This window comes from Phycodurus eques, unplaced genomic scaffold, assembly GCF_024500275.1.
Source record: "Phycodurus eques isolate BA_2022a unplaced genomic scaffold, UOR_Pequ_1.1 contig_101, whole genome shotgun sequence".
In the NCBI taxonomy this organism is placed as follows: Eukaryota; Metazoa; Chordata; class Actinopteri; order Syngnathiformes; family Syngnathidae; genus Phycodurus; species Phycodurus eques.
In genome coordinates, this window is record NW_026904098.1 from 104,501 (window position 1) to 132,078 (window position 27,578).

Consider the following 27,578-nt stretch of genomic DNA (forward strand, 5'->3'; position numbering starts at 1 on the left):
AATACTAGTCACTGGCAAGTAAATGAAGGACGGCGGAGTCCGACAAATTCCGCGAGGACGACGGAGTCCTGTACGTAAAAAATTCCGTGTTTAATGAAAAAATAAAAAATAAATAAAAAAAAAAAAGGACGACGGAGTCCTGTACGTACTTAAGTTCCGTGTTTTTGTGTTTCCGTGTTTCCATGTTTTCGTGTGTTTGTTAAAACGTTATTAATATCGTGTGTGTGTGTAAAAGTATGGATGTTTGAGACTGGATTGTAAGTGACAACTGAGTTTGGAAGCAGAGGCAAGAATCCTCCGCCCCATTTGGGGTAGAAGGTTGAGGGTTACCAGAACTCAGACATTCATTGTCACCCGATCATTTTTTTGAATAAAGTCAGTATTACGTAACTCTAGGTGCAAATACACTGACTTCCAAATTCACAAAAATGGGAAACACTAACTTTAAAATGGATCCAAGAGAAAGCCTGACGTGTAAAGATTGGAAATATGTACAACTTCAAAACCCTTCCAAAATAAAACATTTAAACACGTGGATAACCAAATACGGTTTCGCTGGCCAGCTAAATTCGCAAAAATTAGTTCAACTTCGAAACGAAATAGAGGGTCGACACAAAAATAATATATCACAAATGGAAAAAGATGGATTTGACGACTTACTTTTTTGGCTAAACATGGCGTCTAGAGGAGAAAAAGAAATACTATCAAGGCAGAGAGAGAGATAATTTTAGAGGACGCGGCAGAGGCCGTGGGATGGTAAGATATGGTCGAAAATATTATGATAATACCATCTGTTGGTGCTGTGGAGATAAAGGCCACATCGCACGTAACTGCCCGAAGAAAGATAACAGAGAAGACGGTCAAACAACCGCATGACTAAGCCAGCCTGATTCCCAACTCAACGAATCCTCTTGTTTAAACATTACAGAGAATGAGGAAGTGGATTTCAATTTACAGGACATTCTGAGTTTGGACACAAAAAAAAAAAACCTGAAATAACCTTGTCAATAAATGGGAAAGAAATGAAATTTCCTTGCGATACAAAAGCATGTAGGGAAAAGATCCCAGGTTCCAGACTATCGGGACATAAGGCAATGGTTAAATCTGCAAATAGGCAAATTACTTTTGCCATGGAACTTGAGCCCGTGTGGATTAGAGACCCACAAGGGAGAACTTGTAGAATGCCAATTTTCGAAGTCCTGGAGTGCCCTGTGAATTTGTTGGGAAGAGATGGCTTATTCCAACTAGGACTTATACTCATTCCATCTTCAAATTAAAATATTGTAGTGAAACGGAAACATGAATTAAAAAGAGACAACCTCTATATGACACTCGAAAACAGAGAGAGTACATTCTATTACACAATCGATATTCCAGACAAACCACCGTTAAACGTGGGAGAGGCCCTGTTGCCTGCAGCCTTGCAGCTTATCAGACAAATAGAAGATAAAAAATAAAAAATAAACAATAATGAGCTGCATATAACTCTGTGGTACAAAAACACACCAGGGCCAGACCCAGGATATGAAAGCAAGTTACGACATGCGACACCTGATGAAATTACTGAAGATTATCTGTACTCAGACAATGAAGCAAAAGTCGCGGCAGGAATTATTTTACCGGACAAATTAAAGGAACTGCATAAAAATACAAGTGTCCCACGTATTTCATTGTGCAAAGATTATGGGTCACAATGGAAACATGTGGGAACATTACTGAAACAAGGATAGGAGACAAATGATTGGCGACAAATAGGAAACAAACTGGAATACAGTGCGTCAACTGGTCTAATCAGGATTGCGATGTTTTGGACAACGCAGGCTGATGAAGGGAGACACATGCATCCTGTATGATTGGACCAAATGATCCTCACTGAAATTGATGAAGAAATATTGACATAAGAAATGCTTTATTTTCTATACCAATAGAAAAGAACAGTCAAATTTGGTTTGCATTTAAATTTGAGGGGAAAAATATACATTTACTAAATTACCACAAGGTTACTGTGAAAGTCCAACCATTTATTCACAAGTAATAATAACAAGCATGTCTAAATTCACTCCCCCAGGAGGGCGCGACATGCGAAGATTCATTGGCCTTACTGCGTCATCTAGCAGAGGAGGGACATAAAGTTAACAAGAATCAATTGCAATGGTGTAAAAAACAAGTCAAATATCTGGTACATAATTTAAGTGTAGGAGGAAGGACGATATTAGAAGACAGAAATGCTATCGTCTTAAAAGCCCCTAAACCGCAGACGAAGAAACATACGATGTCGTTTTTAGGTCTGACAAATTATTGTAGAGCATGGATTCCAAACTATGCAGAAATTGTTGCACCATTGTCAAAATTAATGTATGAAGCCAACCTTAAAATGACATCACCTGTTCAATGGAATACAGAGGCAGAAAAGGCCTTCTGTGACATTAAACAACATTTGGTGTCCAGTACTGCGCTGGCCCTTCCAAATTATGATAAACCATTCATTCAGATGGTAGATTGTAAAAACTAGTACATGACCTCCGTACTTACACAACAATACGGTGATAAGCTGAGACCAATAGCTTATTTTTCAACTGAACTGGACAACGTGACGTGTGCATTACCGCATTGTGTCAGAGCAGTTGTGGCAGCTTCGATGGCAGTAGAGAGCAGTTCCACGATTGTGTTATTTCATCCATTAACTCTTAAAGTGCCACATACAGTGTCTGCTCTCCTATTGCAAACCAATATGGCGTTTTTATCACCTGCAAGACATTTATCTTGCATGGCCATCTTGCTGTCACAACCACATTTGACTGTTGAGCGATGCACAACCTTAAATCCAGCCACGCTAACACCCTTACCTGATGAAGGCACGCAGCATGATTGTCAGGAATTGGCCGAACAAACTGCTGAATTAGTAGCATTAACCGAGGCATGCAAACTAATGATAAATAAAGATGGTACAATCTATACTGATAGCCAGTATGAGGGTTCCACAACAAGAATGGAATTATTGGTAAAAAACAAAGTGCAAAACTACAAAATGAAATTTACATTAGCAAAAAAAAAAAAACTATTCAAATGGGCTGCTATATTGAGCCATGCTGTGTCACATGTCTCAACAGGAGGGATGGTAAGACAGATAAATCAATATTATACAACTTATGGTTTTAATTCCTATTAAAATAATAATAATAATAATAATAATAATTTGTAGAGCATGTATGATTTGTGCTAGGTATAATCCACAAGGCAATTTGAGGCCCAGGAGAGGAATATTGAATTAAACCAAAGTGAAGGGAAAAAGTACTGTTTGGTTATCATAGATGCATTTTCTAAATGGATCGAATTATTCCCAACAAAATCTCCTAATGCTCTGACGGTGGCAAAAGCACTATGTAAAGACATCATTCCAAAATATGGCATACCTGAAACCATTCACAGCGATAATGGGACTCATTTTGTAAATCAAATAATCAATCAAATAGGAACCATGTTCCACATTAATTTGAAAAACCATTGTGCTCACCGCCCTCAGAGTGCAGGTCTCGTGGAAAGAATGAATGGGACAATACAAAATAGCAGAAAGAAACACGTGGGTTCATTAAACACACTGTAAAAGAGTCATTTCAGCTGAGTACTCAAATAGGGAAGGTGAGCAAAAGTCTGATAACGGAGCGGGAGCAGATGTGGAGATTCTGAAAACGCTTGCTGCTCAGTGAAGAAAAAAGACACCGACCCGTTTAGTGAGAACTCAGCAGAATGGCACACCCGCGTTGGTTACGAGATTCGATGAGTTGTTACATAGCAACTTTGGTTACTATAGTGTTGATTTTGTTTTGTGGTACATGACGTCCCACCCTAAATGATACAACCAATTTTTTAGATAGGAAATTACCTACCAGCTGGACCGATATGACCAACCCAATAATAAAAAATGTCGAATCATTAACTCGTATCAAAAGGAGTACAGCTGATGAACAGAACTGTGGGCATGGTTTAATATTTTGTGCCCCCCAAAATCAAACTGCTTTAATCATAATTCCATATGCGGCTCTCACCAATGAAGCTCAAGAGAATGGGCGGAATTGGGGATGTGGATATGACTGGTATGCATCTATAGGCCTTGGATGGGAACACCTCATTGGTGAAACAGGTTAGGATTGGTCCAATTGGTCATTAAAAGCAGCAAAAGAACATAGAAAGAAGTTTAACCTAAGCAAAACGGCCCATAATTTAATATTGAAATACAAATCAAGTCACCCAGTGTGTTTGATGGTGAGGTTGTGGGCATATTCTGGCGGAAAAGATCCCCACTTCCGAGTAGCATTGTGTTATGGGAACCGTGTTAAACCAGAAATGCCATTAAAAACTTCAAAGAAAGGCGGACACATTTTTATGGTTAACAACAGAACTACTGATGATTGGTTCCTTGTAGTCACAGGAGTTTCGGGACAAAATTCTATTTTAGTAGCACCGAATAATTTCACTTGTATAAACATGATTAGTAAAGAAAAAAAAATAAAATAGGACCACTGAACGACACACAGTGTAAAGTAACCTTAAAAGTCGGACCAAAGTTCATGCCAGTATCACGGAGCGGCAGCTGGTGGTGGTCCGGAGATGATAGACTGTTTGATAGATGACCTAAAGATAAATCTGGATTGTGCGCTATTATCACTTTGATATTGCCTGTGTCAGTATACCCGATGCCTGTTCAAGATTTCATGGAAAGGGCACCAATGTTTTTGTCCAATCTAGAACATAGACAAAAAATAGATTTATCCTGGCAGAGGCAAAATTATCCAACATAAAATATACATCAACGCCATAGGTGTTCCTCGTGGGGTTCCTAATCAATACAAATTGGCTGACCAAGTTGCAGGAGGATTTGAGTCTTTCATATGCTGGTGGTGTACGATGAATAAAAATGTTGATGGGATAAACTATATCCACTTCAATGTACAGAGATTAGGAAATTGGACTCCGAGCGGGTTGGAAGCTGTGCACGAGCAGCTCAAGGACGTTCCAAAACCGCATAGCTGTCGACACGCTCCTCGCAAGAGAGGGAGGTGTTTGCGGTATGTTTGGAGAACAACCAATACTGCTTCAGATGGCAGCCGGACCAGAGCCATCGATGGTCTACGGACCCTCAATCAACACTCCTTGTGGGACAGCTGGATGGACGTTTTTGGTAAATACAAAACCCTAATTTCACCAATATTGATATCAATTGCTGTTTTTGCAGCCATTCTGACATTTTGTGGATGTTGTTGTATCCCATGCATTCGGGCTTTAATCAGTAAATTAATCACCACAGCCAGAACCCCCATGGAGAACCGTATGGAGCTGATGTATCCATTACTGTTTGATAATAAAGATAATGATGATTTTATTTAACTGATTTGTTTCCTGATCCAGATGATTACGATGTTTAAACTACAACATTCATGTATGACAAATTTACTCTGGGTGTAAATGTATTTGTTTCATCAAAATGATTCTACAGTTAAAAATCGAAATGAAGTGACTGTAAGATGATATGAGAATTTGTGCAAATACATGATAAACAGGAGGGAAATGTTAAATATATTTGAGAAGTTATCATTTGTTTGCTTAGCTTGCATGAGTATTTTGGACAATTTTTAGAAAGGAAGATGTCTCGCCTTCAAGAAGGTGACTCAGCATCATCCGATGGAAGGACGCCTTGACCAAGGACGTGATCGGGGACGTGGCAGGTGTTGGTCTGGTCCCATGTTTTGTGTTGTGTCCGTGCGAAAGGCACAAGATGAGAAATCCCAACGATACTGTTGCGAAAGGGGCTAACAAAACAACGTGATAATCGGCGAACCGATAACGAGTGTCCCATTTGGACCCTCGACCGGAAGTTTCCCATGATTTATGTTGTGTCTTAGTGCTTCGAACATGATGTCTTGTAAAACCCTCCTATTTTCAAATCAATGCAGGAGCGACGGGGGAGATTGTTTGGAGCGTGTTGAGAGGCTTTAACCTGAACAATCTCCCATGCGCCCTCCTCATGAGAAACAGAAACCAGCGTCTTCATTCCTTTTGTGTCTATTCATTATAATGTTGGGTGAGATAAATCCAACAGCCATCCTCATAAATATCCCTTGTGTTGTTTCGTGGTAGTGTAGGGCAGCAACAATGATAACACCCTAGTTGTACCAATTTCTGTTGGACTGGAAAGCCAAGGAGAGGAACCAGACAGTTTTTGTCAGTCTAATCACACGAGAGGCAGAATTTCAACCCGCATACCCGTAGAGGCTGCAACCTGAATGGAGTTGCTTGGACGGCTCGGCCACTCCGACAGACTTCGATTGTGTTGTTTTTCGTTGCATCATAGTTTTCTGATGTTTGTATGCATGCCAGTGCCTCTGACTTACTGACTCAATACTCATCTGAAATGTAGGAATCCAAGTCAAGAGCATGAGAATGAAGACAAAGTCTGCTGACAGAACATTTGCCACTCGGACTTCATGTCCCCTGCTTCCCCCGGGACATGGACAAAGTTTTGCCGGAGGTGGGAGTTGAAGTTCCTTCTGACTGGGGACATTACCAGCACACCCTCACAATACGTAATTCTCTTTCAGGTCCAACTGACATCTGCCCCCAACATCGAAGCAAACACACCACCCAGTGGGAATCAGATTCCAGCTCAGCCCCTCTTTTGACCCCAGTGTCCAAGAAATGCGGCAGCAAGCCCGATGACACGACCACAAAGTTGATCATCAAACTGCGGCTTTTGGTTGTCCTGGTGTCAAGTGCTCATCTGGAAACCCTTATGTGTGAAGATGGTTTTCATTATTGACAGTCTGTGACGAGCACATTTGTCAGGTTCAAGACACCTAAATCAAGACAGACACAGAGGTCGTTCAGTTTCCAGACTTGCAAGGAGAAAACGGCCAAGAGTGTACTGAGTTACAGTCTCCAACCATTTTTCTGAGTTCACTCTGCCGGATTCTCTCTTTTTATTACTTTAGGGCAGTTCCCTTGTTACATATGAGTTACGACGTCAAAAAGGTGGGGGCATACATGCTTGTTGATCAGCACATAACACTCTTCGTTGTGGTTGAGACAGTAGAAGAATGATATACTTCTTATCAAGACACAGGAAGACTCCAGCTCAAATTTGTCCTTGCACCTGCAAGCACATGACTCATCCTGTGGGAGAAAACTTTGCACGCAGTGATAAAACATTTCTCGAACTAAAAGTAAGCAGAAAAGCACAACACATGATAACTTATTTACATTTTTTCCATCAGAAGATACATCAAATAAAAGCTGGTACACAGAATACAAGCATGTATATTTCTGTCAGTGACATAGTCATTACTTTTATATTAAACATTTACATTTGCATTAAAAGCTTCTTGATCACTGCTTGTCTCACCAGGACACTTGTGTGTCTTAACCCGATCCTTACGAGAGAATCTTTGACCACAACCTGAGCATGCAAAAGGTTTCTCACCAGTGTGCGTTCTTATGTGTATTTTTAAGTGTTGCTTCTGAGAGAACCTTTGACCACAACATGAGCAGGAAAAAGGTTTCTCACCAGTGTGGGTTCTTGTGTGCATTTTTAAGTGTTCCTTCCGAGTGAATCTTTGACCACAAACTGGGCATGCAAAAGGCTTCTCTCCAGTGTGTGTTCTTGCGTGACCCGTCAAATATCCCTTCCGAGTGAAGGTTTGACCACAAACTGGGCATGCAAAAGGCTTCTCTCCAGTGTGTGTTCTTGCGTGTATTTTTAAGCTTTCCTTGTGAGTGAAGGTTTGACCACAAACTGGGCATGCAAAAGGCTTCTCTCTGGTGTGCGTTCTTGTGTGTATTTTTAAGTGTCCCTTCTGAGAGAAGGTTTGACCACAAACTGAGCATGCAAAAGGTTTCTCACCAGTGTGGGTTCTTGTGTGTCTATTTAAGTTTTCCTTTAGGGAGAATCTTTGACCACAAACTGAGCATGCAAAAGGTTTCTCTCCAGTGTGTATTTTCATGTGTTGTTTGAAATTGCTCTTCGAAGCAAAGGTTTTCCTACATTTAGAACATTTCCAGCATTTACTGGCAGTGTGACATGTCATATCACCTTCCAACTGTTCATCAACATCATCATCATCATCACCACCGTCTGTTTGTGATCCTCCACAGTGGTCTCCGTCACTTGAGCTGTTGCCGTTTGGTGGCTCCGCCCCTCGTCTCTCCTCACTTCGACCTTCATCTTCACTCTTCAAGGGGACACCAGTCGATGGAACCTTGATGATGTCCTCCTGCTCTTCCTCTTTCATGTGAAGGAACTCTTCCTCCTCCTCTTTGATGTGTTGAACCTCTTCATCCTCCTCTTCCTCTTTCATGTGAGGGGACACTGACTGCTGCCGCTCAGGATGAAGATATTCACTGACGTCTGCAAGACGAAAGAAGACAAACACAAATGGGTAAAATCTAATTTGTTTCCAATATTGACAACCACCTTGGTCCTCGATCCTGTTTACACGTTAGCGCCTTCAACCAGAGAGCCTAATGGGACTAATGGGGTGACGCAAAATCGTAGAACAGCGGAACGTAGCAAAGTTGGGCGAACCTTCAATGTGGATGCACCGTTTTTTGTTTTTTGACACGTCATCGTCCATAGAAGTAGAAAAAAGTAATGCTATTTTTGACAAAGTAAGGAAGAGAAATTACAGGTTTCAAATTTAAAGAGTGAACGTAAATTGTTGACAGTAAAAAAAAAAGGATAGACACCTAAAAATGTACTTAGGTACAGTAAAGAATAATGTGTACAGTCATAAGACTGCGATAGATGAACTGCGATATAGCGGAGGGTTTACTGTACTTGGTTAGTTTGAAGAGTGATTTGACTTGGCATGAACAAATGTTGACTCAACTTGCCTACAAGACACAAAAAGGGCAAAAATCTTGCTGGCAATTTTCCAAACAAGTCGTGTAGGTTGTGGAACACTGTTACACTTTGATCATGCAACAATGGCCACAAGCCTTTCGGATCTTCAGAAATTTGGCCTACAACCCTCAATCCACATCATCATGAGGGGATGCCATCACACTACACGCTATTTGATATTATTAAAAAAAAGATATGTAACGTCAGACAGTGCTCATCAGAAAAACCCGGGAATAATATGAAAATGAGAATGTGTTTCATAAAACCAGTGAGAGAGAAGTGAACCCACCTGCTCTGCGTAGCACAATTCGAGGCTGCCGATTGAACGCAGCGTCCAGCAGTTGACGTTGTGGCTCCTTCTCCTCTTTTGGGCCCCAAAGTTCCTCCTCGTACTCTGCTGTCCTTGCACACATTTTCACACGACGATCGCAACACTTTGGAGGGATGAGAAAAGCAAGTGCAAGTCAGATGACATCGAGATGACGATTTGGACACTGTGGGTTAAACACTACGTGAGTTAAAATGGCAAAGCACCAAAGTCAACAAGAGGAAACAGGAGAACGGAATGATTGGAAGAAATATGAGACAGAAAGAAAACAGCTCATTTGTGACAGGGAGAGAAAACATTGTCGAGATTCTACAAATGGATTCACAAAATAGGTGTTAAAGGATGTGATTTCAGTACCTCAGACAAACAAAGCTGATCATCTAGTTGTTGTTTTTATCTCATTTAATTGTTCGTATTAATATTCTGGTCCACGTCCGAACTCGTAGGTGACGGAAAGAAGAACACTTTACGCTCAGGCTTTTTCTCTGCTTAGCGAAATGTTGATCCCAAACGTGTCTCTTTGTTAGCATGCTAAGCTAAGCTAAGCTAAACGAAGCTAAGGCGAATGGCTTCAACGTGCACGAGACGACGCCAACCGGACACGAAGATCGCACGAATGATGTTTTAGTCCTGTGAGGTATTGATGGACTTCCCGTGACGAGGATTCAGCACGTTCGGTGCGAATTCAGGAAAATGTGCAGCGCGTGGAAGCGCGTGCGGTCCCCGAAAAAAGACTGCGGTCAAGCAGCCTCCACTCGTAAAGTAGCAGCCAAGCCAGCCGCCCCTAATTTTGTTCATACTCGGCATTACGGTAATAGGTCGCCAACTCGCGGCGAAGCCACCTTCAAAATAAAAGCTTCCCAATAATACGGACGTCAGTTAAGGAATGCAACCAGCAAAGTTCATTTGAATCTTGAAATAGATTACATCCATACATTAAAAAATATACTTTATTTGATATCTTAGGAAAAATAAATGGAAATGGACTGCACTTATATCGCGCTTTATCTACATCATCACAGTGCCCAAAGCCTCACATTCACACACACATTCCTAAACCAATGGGCGACTGCTGCCAGGCCCACTGGGAGCCAATTAGGGTTCAGCGTCTTGCCCAAGGACACTTCGACGTGCGGACAGTCGTAGCAGGGATTCGAACCTGTTCTACCTCCAGAGCCAAAGCCACCCCAACATAATCCCATTGGTATCGCAAGGTCAAGTCCAGATCTGTGTGACAGACCACCAAGGACTCCACGAAAAGAGGTTTGATGAAGATATATTGTATTTCAAAATAAAAGTCTCTGAAAACTGCATATTTTGCTGTCATTACCCCTGACTGAAAAAATCTGTTCAATCTTTTGAATGAGTTTTCACACCACCAGTCCAGTTCTGGGGAACACTACACCACCCCAGGTCTCCAACAAAAGTGGTCCCACCCAAATCTGATGTTGCATTTCAAATAAAAGACTCTTGAAATTGGTATATTTCACTGTCATGATCACGGATTTCAAAAATTCATTTAAAAAAATCTTTGAGTTATCACAACACCAGTCCAGTTCTGGGGGACACGACACCACCCCAGGTCTCCAACAAAAGTGGTCCCACCCAAATCTGATGTCCATCCATCCATCCATTTTCTACCACTTATCCGAGGTCAGGTCGCGGGGGCAGTAGCTTTAGCAGGGACGCCCAGACTTCCATTTCCCCAGCCACTTCATCCAGCTCTTCCGAGGGATCCCGATGCGTTCACAGCCCAGCCGAGAGACGAGGTCTCTCCACCGTGTCCTGGGACGTCCCCGTGGTCTCCTTCCGGTGGGACGTTCCCGGAACACCTCACCTAGCCACCTCATCTGGCTCCTCTCGATGTGGAGGAGCATCGGCTCTACATTGAGCTCTTTCCGGATGACCGAGCTTCTCACCCTAGCTTTACGGGAGAGCCCGGATACCCTGCGGAGGAAATTCATTTCGGCCGCTGGCATCCAGGATCTCATTCTTTCTTCAGCTCGTGACCATAGTTGAGGGTAGGAACGTCGATCGACCGGTAAATTGAGAGCTTCGCCTATCGGCTTAGCTCCTTCTTTACCACAACGGAGCGATACAAAGTCCGCATCACTGCAGACGCCGCACCGATCCGCCTGTTGATTTCCCGTTCCATTCTTCCCTCACTCTTGAACAAGACACTGAGGTACTTGAACTCTTCCACTTGGGATAAGATCTCATCCCCGACCTGGAGAGGGCACGCCACCCCCGAATAGACCTTACCAGGGAGGCTGAGGAGTGTGATCCCCCTGTAGTTGGAACACACCCTCTTAAAAAGGGGGACCACCACCCCAGTCTGTCAATCCAGAGGCCCTGTCCCCGATGTCCGAGCGATGTTGCAGATGCGTGTCAACCAGGACAGCCCCACAACATCCAGAGCCTTTAGAAACTCCGGGCGAATCTCATCCACCCCTGGGGCCTTGCCACCGATGAGCTTTTTCACCACCTCGGTGACCTCAACCCCAGATATCGGAGTGCCCGCCTCAGAGAACCCAGACTCTGCTTCCTCATGGGAAGGCGTGTCGGTGGAATTGAGGAGGTCTCCGAAGTGTTCTCCCCACCGACTCGCAACGTCCCGAGTTGAGGTCAGCAGCGCCCCATCCCCACTATACACAGTGTTGATGGTGTGCTGCTCCCCCTCCTGAGACGGCGGATGGTGGACCAGAATTTCCTAGTCTTTCTCCATGGCCTCACCGAACTCCTCCCATGCCAGAGTTTTTGCTTCAGTGACCACCAAAGCTGCATTCCACTTGGCCTGCCGGTACCCATCAGCTGCCTCAGGAGTCCAACAGGCCAAAAAGCCACGATAGGACTCCTTCAGCATCCACCAACGGGTTCGGGGATTGCCATCACGACAGGCAATGACCACCTTACGGCCACAGCTCCGATCGGTCGCCTCAGCAACGGAGGCGCGGAACATGGCCCACTCGGACTCGATGTCCCCCGCCTCCCCCGGAACATGAGCAAAGTTCTGTCAGAGGTGGGAGTTGAAGCTCCGTCTGACAGGGGATTCTGCCAGACGTTCCCAGCAGACCCTCACAATACGTTTGGGCCTGCCACGTCGGACCGGCATCTTCCCCCACCATCGGAGCCAACTCACCACCAGGTGGTGATCAGTTGACAGCTCCGCCCCTCTCTTCACCCGAGTGTCCAAGACATGGTGCTCGTTGTGGGCAATCCGTGATGAGCACAGAAGTCCAATAACAGAACACCGCTCGGGTTCTGATCGGGGGGGCCGTTCCTCCCAATCACGCCCTTCCAGGTCTCACTGTCATTGCCCACGTGAGCATTGAAGTCCCCCAGCAGAACGATGGAGTCCCCACCGGGAGCGCTCTCCAGCACCCCCTCCAAGGACTCCAAAAAGCGTGGGTACTCTGAACTGCTGTTTGGTACTATATCTCGTCAGAACTTCTCGACCTCGCAAACCAGCTTGGGCTCTTTACCTGCCAGAGAGGTGACATTCCAGTTTCTGTAGCAGAGCCAGTTTCTGTAGCCGGGGATGAGATCGCCAAGGTCCCTGCCTTCAGCCACTGCCCAGCTCACACTGCACCCGACCGCAATGGCCCCTCCAACAAGTGGTGAGCCCATGGGAAGGGGGACCCCCGTTACCCTTTCGGGCTCTGCCCGGTCAGGCCCCATGGGTGCAAGCCCGGCCACCAGGCGCTCGCTTTCGAGCCCCACCTCCAGGCATGGCTCCAGAGGTGACCCGCGTCCGGGCAAGGGAAAACGTCTTCCTGAATCGTTTGTCATCATAGAGGTTTTTGGAGCTGTGCTTTGTCTGGCCCCTCACCTAGGACCTGTTTGCATAAAGCCCCAGACAAATTAGCTCCTCGGATCATTGGGACACACAAACCCCTCCACCACGATAAGGGGACAGTTCAAGGAGGGGCCAAATCTGATGTGGCATTTCAAAATAAAAGTCTCCTGAAATATTCATATTTCACTGTCACTGCCACTGATTTAAAACATCCATCCATCCATTTTCTGAGCCGCTTCTCCTCACTAGGGTCGCGGGCGTGCTGGAGTTTAATCCCAGCTATCATCGGGCAGGAGGCGGGGTACGCCCTGAACTGTTTGCCAGCCAATCGCAGGGCACATACAAACAAACATTCACACTCACATTCAGACCTACGGGCAATTTCGAGTCTCCAATGAATGCATGTTTTTGGGATGCGGGAGGAAAGCGGAGCGCCCGGAGAAAACCCACGCAGGCACGGGGAGAACATGCAAACTCCACACAGGCGGGGCCGGGGATTGAACCCCGGTCCCCAGAACTGTGAGGCAGATGCTCCAACCAGTCGCACACCGTGCCGCCTGATTTAAAACATTCATTTAAAAAAATGTCAATCCTACTTCTTTGAAGAAATCATTAGAAATAATCCTGTTCGTATCGCAACACCTTTTACCCTTCATAAATGTAGGAGACAAATACAGGATGCGACTACATTACAGCCATCACCATTTGATGTAATATATCTGCAATCTGTAAAAAAAAAAAAAGATTGTTTTATCATTAAATATGATTTTTTTGGGGTATCAACATTAACGCTTTAACCACTGAAGTAAATTCTCATGCCAGTCTGCCACTGGAAGGAAGACATGCATGGGTCCATCCATTTCAAAAGCACTTATCCTGCTGAGTTCGGGCAAAAGACAGAAAAAACCCTGAGCTGGTCGGCAGTCAGTCGCAGGGCACATACACTGGAGAGACCACCACTGAGTGGGAACCAAACCCACGCTGGCTGCATTGAAGTCAGGCAAATGAACCACGACACCATCAGTGACTGGAAGGAAAACAGTATATTTTAAGTAGTTACAAGAAAGACGGTTTTCTTTTTTTTTTTTTTGAAATCTTGATCAAACCTTTTGAAATGTTGATCCCAAACGTGTCTCTTTGTTAGCATGCTAAGCTAAGCTAAGCTCAACGAAGCTCGGCCGAATGGCTTCAACGTGCACGAGACGACGCCAACCGGACAAGAAGATTTGCACGAATGATGTTTTAGCCCTGTGAGGTATTGATGGACTTCCCGTGACGAGGATTCAGCACGTTCGGTGCGAATTCAGGAAAATGTTGTGCAGCGCGTGGAAGCGCGTGCGGTCCCCGAAAAAAGGTCGAGGTGCAGCGGCCCGTCCGTTGTACGGCAAGTCCACTTGGACAAACTTCGCGTCACGAGAATTTTTTTAAGTCACAAGAATTCCTTTTCTGCACATGCACACCACTAAGCTACGGTAACTTCCACTGCAGAACATCACCAGCAAACCACGTACAACAGCTGCCTGACAAGCAAGAACTGCTGTTTCCACCCGGTCTCGAACCGGGGACCTTTCACGTGTGAGGCGAATGTGATAACCACTACACTATGGAAACTGTGGTGGCACTGTTACCCAAAAGCGGACATGGAGTTTTTGACAGACCAGCCCCCCCCCCAAGGAACCAACTCAGAAGCAGAATGGAATATTTCCAAACGATAAGTCATAAAGGAGTTTATTGAAGCATGACTGAAGTCCGAATTCTTTTGAGAGGACCAAGTGTTTTGAGCACTTATCAAGCCAACCATCTTTTCTTCGTATTTCTACATCAATGGAATTCCTACGGCCATTTGTGATTTGAAGGAAGGAAAGGAAGTATGGAAGGAAGGAAACAAGGAAGGAAGGAAACAAGGAAACAGACAGGGAAGTGACAAGGAAACCGAAAAGGAAGGAAACAAGGAAGGAAGGAAACAAGGAAACAGACAAGGAAGGCACAAGGAAACCGAAAAGGAAAGAAACAAGGAAGGAAGGAGACAAGGAAGGCACAAGGAAACAGAAAAGGAAAGAAACAAGGAAGGAAGGAAACAAGGAAACAGACAAGGAAGGCACAAGGAAACAGAAAAGGAAAGAAACAAGGAAGGAAGGAGACAAGGAAGGCACAAGGAAACAGAAAAGGAAAGAAACAAGGAAGGAAGGAAACAAGCAAACAGACAAGGAAGGCACAAGGAAACAGAAAAGGAAAGAAACAAGGAAGGAAGGAAACAAGGAAACAGACAAGGAAGGCACAAGGAAACCGAAAAGGAAAGAAACAAGGAAGGAAGGAGACAAGGAAGGCACAAGGAAACAGAAAAGGAAAGAAACAAGGAAGGAAGGAAACAAGGAAACAGACAAGGAAGGCACAAGGAAACAGAAAAGGAAAGAAACAAGGAAGGAAGGAGACAAGGAAGGCACAAGGAAACAGAAAAGGAAAGAAACAAGGAAGGAAGGAAACAAGCAAACAGACAAGGAAGGCACAAGGAAACAGAAAAGGAAAGAAACAAGGAAGGAAGGAAACAAGGAAACAGACAAGGAAGGCACAAGGAAACAGAAAAGGAAAGAAACAAGGAAGGAAGGAGACAAGGAAGGCACAAGGAAACGGAAAAGGAAAGAAACAAGGAAACAAGGAAACAAGGAAACAGACAAGGAAGGCACAAGGAAACAGAAAAGGAAAGAAACAAGGAAGGAAGGAAACAAGGAAACAGACAAGGAAGGCACAAGGAAACAGAAAAGGAAAGAAACAAGGAAGGAAGGAGACAAGGAAGGCACAAGGAAACAGAAAAGGAAAGAAACAAGGAAGGAAGGAAACAAGCAAACAGACAAGGAAGGCACAAGGAAACAGAAAAGGAAAGAAACAAGGAAGGAAGGAAACAAGGAAACAGACAAGGAAGGCACAAGGAAACAGAAAAGGAAAGAAACAAGGAAGGAAGGAAGGAAGGAAGGAAGGAAGGAAGAAAGGTGAAAATATCCAATATAGCATTCTGAATTGGGTTTAACGCCCAAAACTGTCCACAAGCGAGCCAGGAGTTGAACCGAGAGTGCGAACGGTTGTTTGTTTGTACGTGCCCCGTGATTGGCCGGCAACCAGTTCAGGGTACCCCGCCTCCTGCCCGATGATTGCTGGGATGGGCTCCAGCACGCCCGCGACCCGAGTGAGGAGGCGGCTCAGAAAACGGATGCATGGATGGATCGTCTTGGTGAAACTTCCAAAATGTACTGAATCGTTTTCCAAACACTCCAATATCATCCTTGAATTGAATCAGAAACCATGAATCATGATACAACATCAGAAAAATGGTATACAAAAATAAGTCAGGAGATTAGCTCAAATGCTAACAGTTAGTATGGGATTTGAAGTTGGAATGGGAAATGAATGATGTGACAGTGTTAAATGTGGGAATTGTTGGAGCGCATTCATTCTCAATCGAAGTTTATCCGTAGGTTTTGGGGAATTGCGTCATGATGGGAACGCAGAATTTAAAATAAAGAAGGTTTGATTAAAGAGTGGCTGAGACGCAACTTTTGATACCTCATTTGTGGATAGAAAATTGTTGTTTACGTTTGTTTATGTTTGCACTTGCGTGCAGAATTAACTAGCATTTATTATTATTCTTCTATTTTTTTGCCCTTTTAACAGCCTTTTCTGCCAGCGAGTTGAATTTGCTTCTGAAATGGAGCAGCTGAATATTTGAAGCTGAAATGCTTGGATTGGATATTTTGATGTGAAAAGTAAAATTCAAATTGAGTGTAAAAAAAAAAAAAAGTGTAATTCAAATTGAGAATCTGATGGCACAGATATACTTCCACACCTAAATTTCCTCCAACACACACCTCGATCGACAATTCTACTTCCTAAGGCCCGGACGCACATAAGGATTTTTCCAATCTTAAAAGAGTTTTCATCTGCTCAAGACCCCACGCATGAACATAAAAAATCAGCCATTTAACAATTTCTGTCATTATTTTCTGTGGTGTGCTCCAATAATCTGAAAGGCACGACAACATACAGAAGGATTCTGTTCCACCACGGGTCTGGAAACAAATCTGTAGAATGGCGATGTCGTCCATGAGGGACTTGCTTTGGAAAATACTTTTTAAATACTAACCCACCTTGATACAAAAAAAAACCATGACATCGGGTAAGACGTTTGTTTTTATTTGCGGTTGTTTCCTTGTTCCTGAGTCAGAGCGCTTCTCGATTGGCTCCATTCTGATTGACTTCCCAATTCACGACGTCATGACTGGGGGAGACGTTGGCTTCCACGCGTGGAGATTTTGTAAGCGTCGTAAATATTTTTCGGATCGGTCCCTTTATTCTGAACAAAACCACTCTTAAGACATCTCAAATTGAAAGCAAAGCAAATTCATTTAAAGAGTGCATTTCATACACAAGGTAACTCAATGTGCTTTACATGATTAAAAGCATTTCCAAACAAATTTTAAAAAGCACTTATAAACATTTCATACAAAGAGAAAAAAATAAAAGTACAATTAAAACAGCGTACGTTCCACTGTTTCCTCTTGTTGACATAATCTCATGGGATAATCTTTTAAAACATAGTCCAGTCTGGCGTTTGAGGTCCCCGGTCGGGACAGGGCAAAACCGGGACAAAAACAACCCGATTGTCTTTGTGTGTACCAGGCCTAACACGATCTTTTCTTCACCTCAAGTATTGTCTTCATTTTCCACATTCTCTCTTCATTTAAACTCTTCTCTTGCTAAATGGAGGACGCCTACCTAGGTGAGGTTACCTTGTGTTTATTTACAACTGCATAAAAACTCAATTGAGATGGTGCTGGCCACCATCGCAAACGTCCGGCTCTTCTGCCCACACGGTTCGTTCGAACTGCCCCGTTATTACCCGCAGCCCCCCGACAGGCCTGTCGTACTCCAAATTGCGAAGAGCGATATTGGAAAAGACTGATACGAGCTCAATGAACAAAGACAACTTTATTGGTTAAGGAATATAGAGTATCCGCCAACAACTGCGGCAGGTGGGAGAGTCCCACTCAATATTGGTGGCTTTGAAATCTGGAGGGACACCATGCCTTCTTCTAACGCCGTCATGCGGTCAGCTCCCTCCTGAGTCCGAATATGGTCGACGACCTTCTCATAATCTTTGAAGCTCCTGAGGTTACTATCACGGTTTGAAAAGTATCCAGTGTTTAATTTGTTTCAATTTGAATTGAATCTTCATTTATCCAGGCAAGGTAATTGAGAGCAGATTCTCATTTGCAAGGCGGACCTGGCAGCAGACAGTATCGTAAAACAAAGCAAAATAAAAGCAAATACAAATACATAGATGAGAAACTGTACAGTGTGATAATTACACAATACAATATTACATTACAGAATGTATGTCCATTTTATTATTATATATTTATTTATTTATTTATTTTATTCAGGATCACATGCAGTTTTCCATCTTACCCAAAGAGTTAAAAGTTTCCTCACAGTCTATTTCAATGAATCATTTGCTTGTTTGAAATGAACATCACAAAAACATTCGACAAAGCAATGTTTTAGCACGAGTGCTAATTCTCAACACTTGTTAACAGGAAGCCCTGAAGTAGCTACTGAATTTCAAATCGGAGCCAAAGTCATTTGTTTTAAGATTAAACATCATGCCGATGACTCACTGATGGTGTAGTGGTACACTCGCCTGACTTTATTGTACTTTATTCAGGATCACATATACACGTTACAGTTTCGCACCAAAAGTCAGTTTTTTCTTTCCAGTCTATTTCAATCAATCATTCATTTATTTGATATTGACATCACTAAAACATTGGACAAAATGCATGCGTGCTCAAGAAAATGAAACTGGCACTAATTTCCAATAATATCAATACATTTTGGAGCAATTGGTAAATAACTAATTCCCTTTCGAACGCCCCTTTTTCATCAACAAAATTGAAAAGCACTGGCATAGCTGGTGTGGGAAAAGGAATGTACCATACTATGAAGTGGCAGTCATTGGTCATATTTGTATATCGCAGCTGTCAGGTGGAATGCTTCAAAAAGAAAAAACGCAAACTTATGGATTGGGATGGATGAGGACGCCATCATTAAAATGACGCAAACACGCCGGGCGAGCACCACATCCTTGCAAGCCTCATGCATGAACCCAAGAAACGTGGCTTCATGTCCCACAACTGTCAACAATCATCGCCAAAATATATGCAGACATTTCTACTCATGACAGCTTCAAACTATCATAAATAATAATATTTCATGATCAGCCCAATATTTGAGCTTTTATGGATCCGATAATATCAAATGAGATCAGCCGCAGTTTCGGGACAGGAGACCTTCGTTACGGGTCGTCCGACATCATGACAGTCCACATCTGTCACACAATGCCATCTGCAGAAACTCATTTGTGATCTATACATATATTGGATCGATACATACATACATACAGTGGGTACGGAAAGTATTCTGACCCCCTTAAATTTTTCACTCTGTGTTATATTGCAGCCATTTGCAAAAATCACTTAATTTTTTTTTGTACACACAGCACCCCATATTGACAGAAAAAAAAAATCATTGTTGACATTTTTGCAGATTTATTAAAAAAGAAGAACTGAAATATCACACAGCCATAAGTATTCCGACCCTTTGCTGTGACACTCCTATATTTAACTCGGGTGGTGTCCATTTCTTCTGATCATCCTTCAAATGGTTCTTCACCTTCATCGGAGTCCAGCTGTGTTTGATTATGCTGATCGGACTTGATCAGGAATTCCAGGTGTGACAAACTTGTTGCATCCTTCCCAAAAAGACTCATGGCTGTATTAGCTCAAAAGGGCGCTTCGACTAAATACTGAGCAAAGAGTCGGAATACTTGTGGCTGTGTGATATTTCAGTTCTTCTTTTGAAATAAATCTGCAAACATTTCAACAATTCCGATTTTTTCTGCCAATATGGGGTGCTGTGTGTCCATTAAGGAGGAGAAAACAATGAACCTCAATGATTTTAGCAAATTACGACCGAGTTCATTTTGGAGGGCTTTTTTTTCTGGAGACATTTATAAGTCCAGCACCATGGAATAAGTGTCCATGTTCTCACCTTTGCCAAATGGCAAATGGACTGCACTTATGTAACGCTTCATCTTCACGATCACGGTGCCCAAAGCGCTCTATTAAGCCTCACATTCACCCATTCACACACATATTCAGAGACCACTGGGCGGTTGCTGCCGTGCAAGGCGCTACCAGGCTCACTGGGAGCAAATTAGGGTGTGGTGTCTTGCCCAAGGACACGTCGGAGCCGGGGTTCGAACCGGCGACCCTTCGGTCACTGGACGACCCGCTCTACTGATCCACACCCGCCCTCTTTCCCACCACCTTTAACTCGTCCCTTTTAAGTATTTTGGCAACAGTGTTCATTCTCAACACTCACGGGGCTTTTAGAAACTATATGGACAGGAAGAAGATACATACAATAAAAGCTGGTACACAGAATACAAGCGTGTAGATTTCTGTCAGTCACATAGTCATTACCTTTATATTAAACATTTACATTTGCATTAAAAGCTTCTTGATCACTGCTTATCTCACCAGGACACTTGTGTGTCTTAACCCGAGCCTTACGAGAGAATCTTTGACCACAAACTGAGCATGCAAAAGGTTTCTCACCAGTGTGTATTTTCATGTGTTGTTTGAAATTGCTCTTAGAAGCAAAGGTTTTCCTACATTTAGAACATTTCCAGCATTTACTGGCAGTGTGACATGTCATATCACCTTCCAACTGTTCATCAACATCATCATCATCATCACCGTCTGTTTGTGATCCTCCACAGTGGTCTCCATCACTTGAGCTGTTGCCGTTTGGTGGCTCCGCCCCTCGTCTCTCCTCACTTCGACCTTCATCTTCACTCTTCAAAGGGACACCAGTGGATGGAACCTTGATGATTTTCTCCTGCTCTTCCTCTTTCATGTGAAGGAACTCTTCCTCCTCCTCTTTGATGTGTTGAACCTCTTCCTCCTCCTCTTCCTCTTTGATGTGAGGGGACACTGACTGCTGCCGCTCAGAATGAAGATATTTACTGACGCCTGCAAGACAAAAGAAGACAAACACAAATGGGTCAAATCTAATTTGTTTCCAATATTGACAACCACCTTGGTCCTCGATCCTGTTTACACGTTAGCGCCTTCAACCAGAGAGCCTCATGGGACTAATGGGGTGACGCAAAATAGTAGAACAGCGGAACGAAGCAAAGTTGGCGACCCTTCAATGCGGATGCACCGTTTTTTTGTTTTTTGACACGTCATCGTCCATAGAAGTAGAAAAAAGTAATGCTATTTGTGACAAAGTAAGGAAGAGAAATCACAGGTTTCAAATTTAAAGAGTGAAAGTAAAAAAAAAAAAGTATAGACACCTAAAAATGTACAGTAAAGAATAATGTGTACAGTAATAAAACTGCGATAGATGAACCGCGATAGCGGAGGGTTTACTGTACTTGGTTACTTTGAAGAGTGATTTGACTTGGCATGAACAAATGTTTACTCAACTTGCCAACAAGACACAAAAAGGGCAAAAATCTTGCTGGCAATTTTCCAAACACGTCGTGTAGGTTGTGGAACACTGTTACACTTTGATCACGCAACAATGGCCACAAGCCTTTCAGATCTTCTGAAATTTGGCCTACAACCCTCAATCCACATCATCATGAGGGGATGCCATCACACTACACGCTATTTGATATTATTTAAAAAAAAAAAAAATTGTAACGTCAGACAGTGCTCATCAGAAAAAAACAGGAATAATATGAAAATTAGAATGTAATTCATAAAACAAGTGAGAGAGAAGTGAACCCACCTGCTCTGCGGAGCACAATTCGAGGCTGCAGATTGAACGCAGCGTCCAGCAGTTGACGTTGTGGCTCCTTCTCCTCTTTTGGGCCCCAAAGTTCCTCCTCGTACTCTGCTGTCCTTGCACACATTTTCACACGACAATCGCAACACTTTCCGCTCTACGTTGGCGGGATGAGAAAAGCAAGTGCAAATCAGATGTGAAACAATGAAATCAAGATGACGATTTGGACACTGTGGGTTAAACACTACATGAGTTAAAATGGCAAAGCACCAAAGTCAACAAGAGGAAACAGGAAAACGGAATGATGCATTGGAAGAAATATGAGAGAAAGAAAATAGCTCATTTGTGACATAGGGAGAGAAAATTGGTGTTTAAACATTGTTGAGATTCTTCAAATGGATTCACAAAATAGGTGTTACAGGATGTGATTTCCTCCACCTTCCTCCACCCGTTCCAACCTGCTTGGACCCGTTTCTTCACTTCCTGACCACACTCCCCATTGCTCTGGACGGTTGACCCCAAGTATTTCAAGTCCTCCACCCTTGCTATCTCTTCTTCTCCCTGGAGCCTCATTCTTCCCCCACCAGCCCTCTCATTCATGCACATATCTTCTGTTTTACTTCGGCTAATCTTCATTCCTCCGCTTTCCAGTACATGCCTCCATCTTTCTAACTGTTCCTCCAGCTGCTCCCAACTTTCACTGCAGATCACAATGTCATCTGCAAACATCATGGTCCACGGGGATTCCAGTCTAACCTCATCTGTCAGCCAATCCATCACCACTGCAAAAAGGAAGGGGCTCAGGGCCGATCCCTGATGCAGTCCCACCTCCACCTTAAATTCGTCTGTCACACTTACAGCACACCTCACCGCTGTTCTGCTGCCCTCGTACATGTCCTGTATTATTCTAACATACTTCTCTGCCACTCCAGACTTCCGCATGCAGTACCACAGTTCCTCTCTGGGTACTCTGTCATAGGCTTTCTCTAGATCCACCAAGACACAATGTAGCTCCCTCTGACCTTCTCTGTACTTTTCCCATCAACATCCTCTAGGCAAATAATGCATCAGTGGTACTCTTTCTGGGCATGAAACCATACTGTTGCTTGCAAATACTCACTTCTGTCCTGAGTCTAGCCTCCACTACTCTTTCCCATAACTTCATTGTGTGGCTCATCAACTCTATTCCTCTATAGTTCCCACAGCTTTGCACATCACCTTTGTTCTTAAAAATGGGCAGAAGTACACTTTTCCTCCATTCCTCAGGCATCTTCTCACACGCTAGAATTCTGTTGAATAAGCTGGTCAAAAACTTCACAGCCACCTCTCCTAGATGCTTCCATACCTCCACAGGAATGTCATCAGGACCAACTGCCTTTCTATTTTTCATCCTCTTTAATGCCTTTCTAACTTCTCCCTTACTAATCATTGCCACTTCCTGGTCCACCACACTTGCCTCTTCTACTCTCCCTTCTCTCTCATTTTCCTCATTCATCAACTCCTCCAAGTATTCTTTCCATCTCGCTAGCACACTGCTGGCACCAGTCAACATATTTCCATCTCTATCCTTAATCACCCTAACCTGCTGCACCTCCTTCCCATCTCTATCCCTCTGTCTGGCCAACCTGAATAGATCATTTTCTCCTTCTGTAGTGTCCAACCTGCCATACATGTCATCATATGCCTCTTGTTTTGCCTTTGCCCTGTGCCGCATCTCAATGTATTCCTTTTGCCTCTCCTCGGTCCTCTCAGTGTCCCACTTCTTCTTAGCTAACCTTTTTCCTTGTATGATTTCCTGTACTGTGAGGTTCCACCACCAAGTCTCCTTCTCTCCTTTCCTGCCAGAAGATACACCAAGTACTCTCCTGCCTGCTTCTCTGATCACCTTGGCTGCAGCGGTCCAGTCTTCTGGAAGCTCCTGCCGTCCACCGAGAGCCTGTCTCACCTCTTCCCGAAAAGCTGCACAACACTCGTCCACCACATGGTTCTCTTCTCTGCCTTTGTCTTCCTAATCTTCCTCCCCACCACCAGAGTCATCTTACACACCACCATCCTATGCTGTCTCGCCACACTCTCCCCTAACACTACCTTACAGTCGGTAACCTCCTTCAGATGACATCGTCTGCACAAGATTTAATCCACCTGCGTGCTTCTACCTCCGCTCTTGTAGGTCACCCTATGTTCGTGCCTCTTCTGAAAAAAAAAGTGTTCACTACAGCCATTTGCATCCTTGTTGCAAAGTCTACCACCATCTGTCCCTCCAAGTTCCTTTCCTGGATGCCGTACTTACCCATCACTTCTTCATCACCCCTATTTCCTTCACCAACATGTCCATTACAATCTGCACCAATCACGACTCTCTCTCTGTCTGGGATGCTCAGAACTACATCATCTAGCTCCTTCCAGAATTTCTCTTTCACCTCTCGGTCACATCCTACCTGTGGGGCATAGCCACTAATCACATGACACATAGCACCCTCAATTTCAAATTTCAGCCTCATCACTCGATCTGATACTCTTTTCACCTCCAAGACATTCTTAGCCAACTCTTCTTTTAAAATATTTCTCTTCCCATCTACACCATGGTAAAATAATTTCAACCCTGCCCCTAAACTTCTCGCCTTACTGCCTTTCCACCTGGTCTCCTGGACACACAATATATCAACCTTTCTCCTAATCATCATGTCAACCAACTCCCGAGATTTTCCTGTCATAGTCCCAACATTCAAAGTCCCCACATTCAGTTCTAGGCTCTGTGTTTTCCTCTTCTCTTTCTGCCGAAGAACCCGCTTTTCACCTCCTCTTCTTCTTTGACTTCGACCAACAGTCACCTATGGTCACGACCCACAGCTCGTGACCATAGGTGAGGGTAGGAACGTAGATCGACCGGAAAATCGAGAGCCTCGCCTTAGCTGCTTCTTTACCACAAAGGATCGATACAAAGTCTGCATCACGGCAGACGCTGCATGATCCGCCTGTCGAGCTCCCGTTCCATTCGTCCCACACTCGTGCACAAGACCCCGAGATACTTGAACTCCTCCACTCGGGGCAGGATCTCATCCCCGACCCGGAGCGGGCACGCCACCCTTTTCCGACTGAAGACCACGGTCTCAGATTTGGAGGTGTATATTCTCATCCCAGCCGCTTCACACTCGGCTGCGAACTGCTCCGGTGAGAGTTGGAGGTCACGGCTTGATGAAGCCAACAGAACCACATCATCCGCAAAAAGCAGAGATGCAATACTGAGGCCACCAAACCGGACCCCCCAGACGCCTCGGCTGCGCCGACTTGACTAACCAACTAAGTAGTTAGTCTACTAACAGTAGGTTAGTCAAAACGGCAAAGCACCAAAGTCAACAAAATGAAACATGAAAACGTAATTATGTATTGTAACAGATAACAGAGATTAAGAAGACAGCTAATTTTTTACTTCAGGAGAAACAATTTGTGATGAAACATGACAGACATTATTCAACAAAAGGATCCAGACGGAGATAATAATAACAAACAACGATTTAGAAAATAATTGTTCGAGGATATTATTTTAGTATCTCAGACAAAGCTTACAGAATGTTGTCGTTGGTGTGTGTGTGTGTGTTATTTTCTCTCCATTTAAGTGTTAGCATTCGATACTCGGAGGTGGCCTGACGCTTGATCTCTGCTTAGCAAAGTGTTGCTCACAAACGTGTCTCTTTGTTAGCAAGCTAAGCTAAAATAAAATAAGCTCGGCCGAGAACCTTCGACGTGCAAGAGACGACTCCAACCGGACACGAAGATTGCACGAATGATGTTTTCGTCCACTAAAGTCGCGATCAGGGGCGTCAAGCGTCGAGGATTCGCAACATTCGGTCCAAATTCAGGAAGATTTACTGAAGCACGATCGTCCCTCCTCCCGCATGGCGAGAAGGGAAAGGAGATATATTACCCATGATCCTTTACGGCAGGCCACCGGTTTGAGCCAAATGAAGTCAAACCAGACGCCCCTAATTTTGTTCATACTCGGCATTACGGTAATAAGCCGCCAACGAGCGGCAGCTTCAAAATAAAATCGTCCGACAGGGACGTCAACGCTTCGGATTTAAAATAATTATATTAAACATATATATATTGAAGGGAATATAGAATACTTTATATTCTAATATGTAATTCTAACTAGTTTGGAAGAGAATGTGTATTGGAGTATAGGAGTATACTGCAGGAAGGCCCCCAGCGGGGGGTATGTGGCCCCCATCAGGGGGTATTTGGAGACAGATGGCAAAGAAGAAAGGAACTGCGGGGAGCCACTATAAACATTGAATGCAGGAGACATCGGCAGGCGACGTCTGGACCCAGATCAAATAGTCATCATTTGGCCGAACAACGATGACGTCAGATTACGGACCAATCGGACGACAGCGATTCCACACCGGCCTGTTTGAAACATTGCATAAGTCTGGGGGAGAGTCAGATAGTTTTGTTCTACTACTGTATCTGCTAAGAATAAGTTAGGGTAGTTACGAACCCAGAGCTCTGCAAAATGTATAGACTCCTCTGTCAGGAATAAATTGGTTGCTTTTTATACATTGTTGTGAACGAAGTTCTTTCACGAAAATGAACACGCTTGGAACCACGGAAATTAGGGGATTTTAAAACACAGGTTCCTTCAAATGGTGACCCCGACGTGATCCTGAAGGAACAATAGATAAAAAGACAGAGGAGCGGACAGGAATTCAGTTTTTTTAAAAAACCTTTTAAAAAAGGTGAGCGGAAGCCTGTTTGAGTATATCACGAATTCTGCGCATTGGAAATTACGAAATTTGGGAGACTTGTGGTACAGTTGTTTTGTTGTCTATAGTTAATAAGACGTTGTGTTGTTAAAATTGCATAATTAAAGTCAGGGTAACGGAGGACCTGACGTCAGGGTAACAAGGGACCTGACAGACCAGGATCAGAGAAAATCCTGGAAGTAGGGTAACAAGGTACCTACTTGTCCCGTCGTAGACTGACTTGAAATCGGACGCGGTTTCAAATTGTAACGTTTCGTTAGACATTGGGGATTTTGGGACCCCCCAAAACCGATTTAGAATAAGATGAGTGTGCCACCAAAACTCGGGGTTGTGAATTGGACAGTCGAGTGTCGAGGTAATGAATGTGATATGTGTCGGATTTGTGGATTGAAAGAAAAAGGCAGAAAAAGAAACAAACAGGATTAAGAAGTGTGTGGGCAAAGTGGAAAAGAAAAAGGAATGTAAGTTGTTTCACGTAACAGAGAGGTTATTCTGAAAGGAAAAAGATGAAGGAAAAGCTGGATGCTGCAGGGTGGAGAGAGAATTGAACGTTGAATAAGAAAATAGAAGAGTGAAAAATTGAGAAGAAAAAATTATGAGATTTGTCTGGTGTGCCCTGCCATGGCAGCTGTTACAGCTGTTCAGAAAAAAAAGAGCGACAAATTCCCCCGCTAAATACAATTTACGGAACTTTCCGAAAACAGCCCCAGTGACGTCACCACATTCAAAGAGGTGGGTAAATATAAAAATTGTCTTTAAAAAATGTTGAGTTTTTACAGAAGCGGCTTCCCGGACTGGCTGCTGTTGGTGTAATTTGGATCCAGGGGCTGAAAGGTTTGACGGACGGCATGAGCCTGGCGTGTGGTGACATAGTGAGACTGATACGCGCCTGTTGCATTTCGGTTCACCAATCGGATGATATTTTGACACGGTCGGGTCTGAATA

At 43.8% G+C, this 27,578-nt stretch overlaps 1 protein-coding gene and 1 non-coding gene across 3 annotated transcripts; both read right to left on the reverse strand.

Moving 5' to 3' along the window:
* Window positions 1–6,858: 6,858 nt before the first annotated feature.
* LOC133398381 (zinc finger protein OZF-like) lies at window positions 6,859–14,355 on the reverse strand. 2 transcript variants are annotated; one of them, XM_061669967.1, is made up of 4 exons: window positions 14,124–14,355; window positions 13,961–14,044; window positions 9,183–9,327; window positions 6,859–8,398 (listed from the first exon to the last, which is right to left on the reverse strand). In XM_061669967.1, exons 2-4 carry the CDS (start codon window positions 14,036–14,038, stop codon window positions 7,347–7,349), a joined length of 1,275 nt encoding a protein of 424 aa, XP_061525951.1. In that variant the 5' UTR covers window positions 14,039–14,044; window positions 14,124–14,355; the 3' UTR covers window positions 6,859–7,346. The 2 variants fall into 2 exon arrangements, with proteins under 2 accessions (XP_061525951.1, XP_061525953.1); XM_061669969.1 differs by lacking the exon at window positions 14,124–14,355 and having other exon boundaries at window positions 13,961–14,055.
* Window positions 14,356–14,555: 200 nt separating this feature from the next.
* trnav-cac (transfer RNA valine (anticodon CAC)) lies at window positions 14,556–14,628 on the reverse strand. Its single transcript has one exon. It is a non-coding gene; the product is annotated as a tRNA-Val (tRNA).
* Between the last annotated feature and the right edge of the window lie 12,950 nt (window positions 14,629–27,578).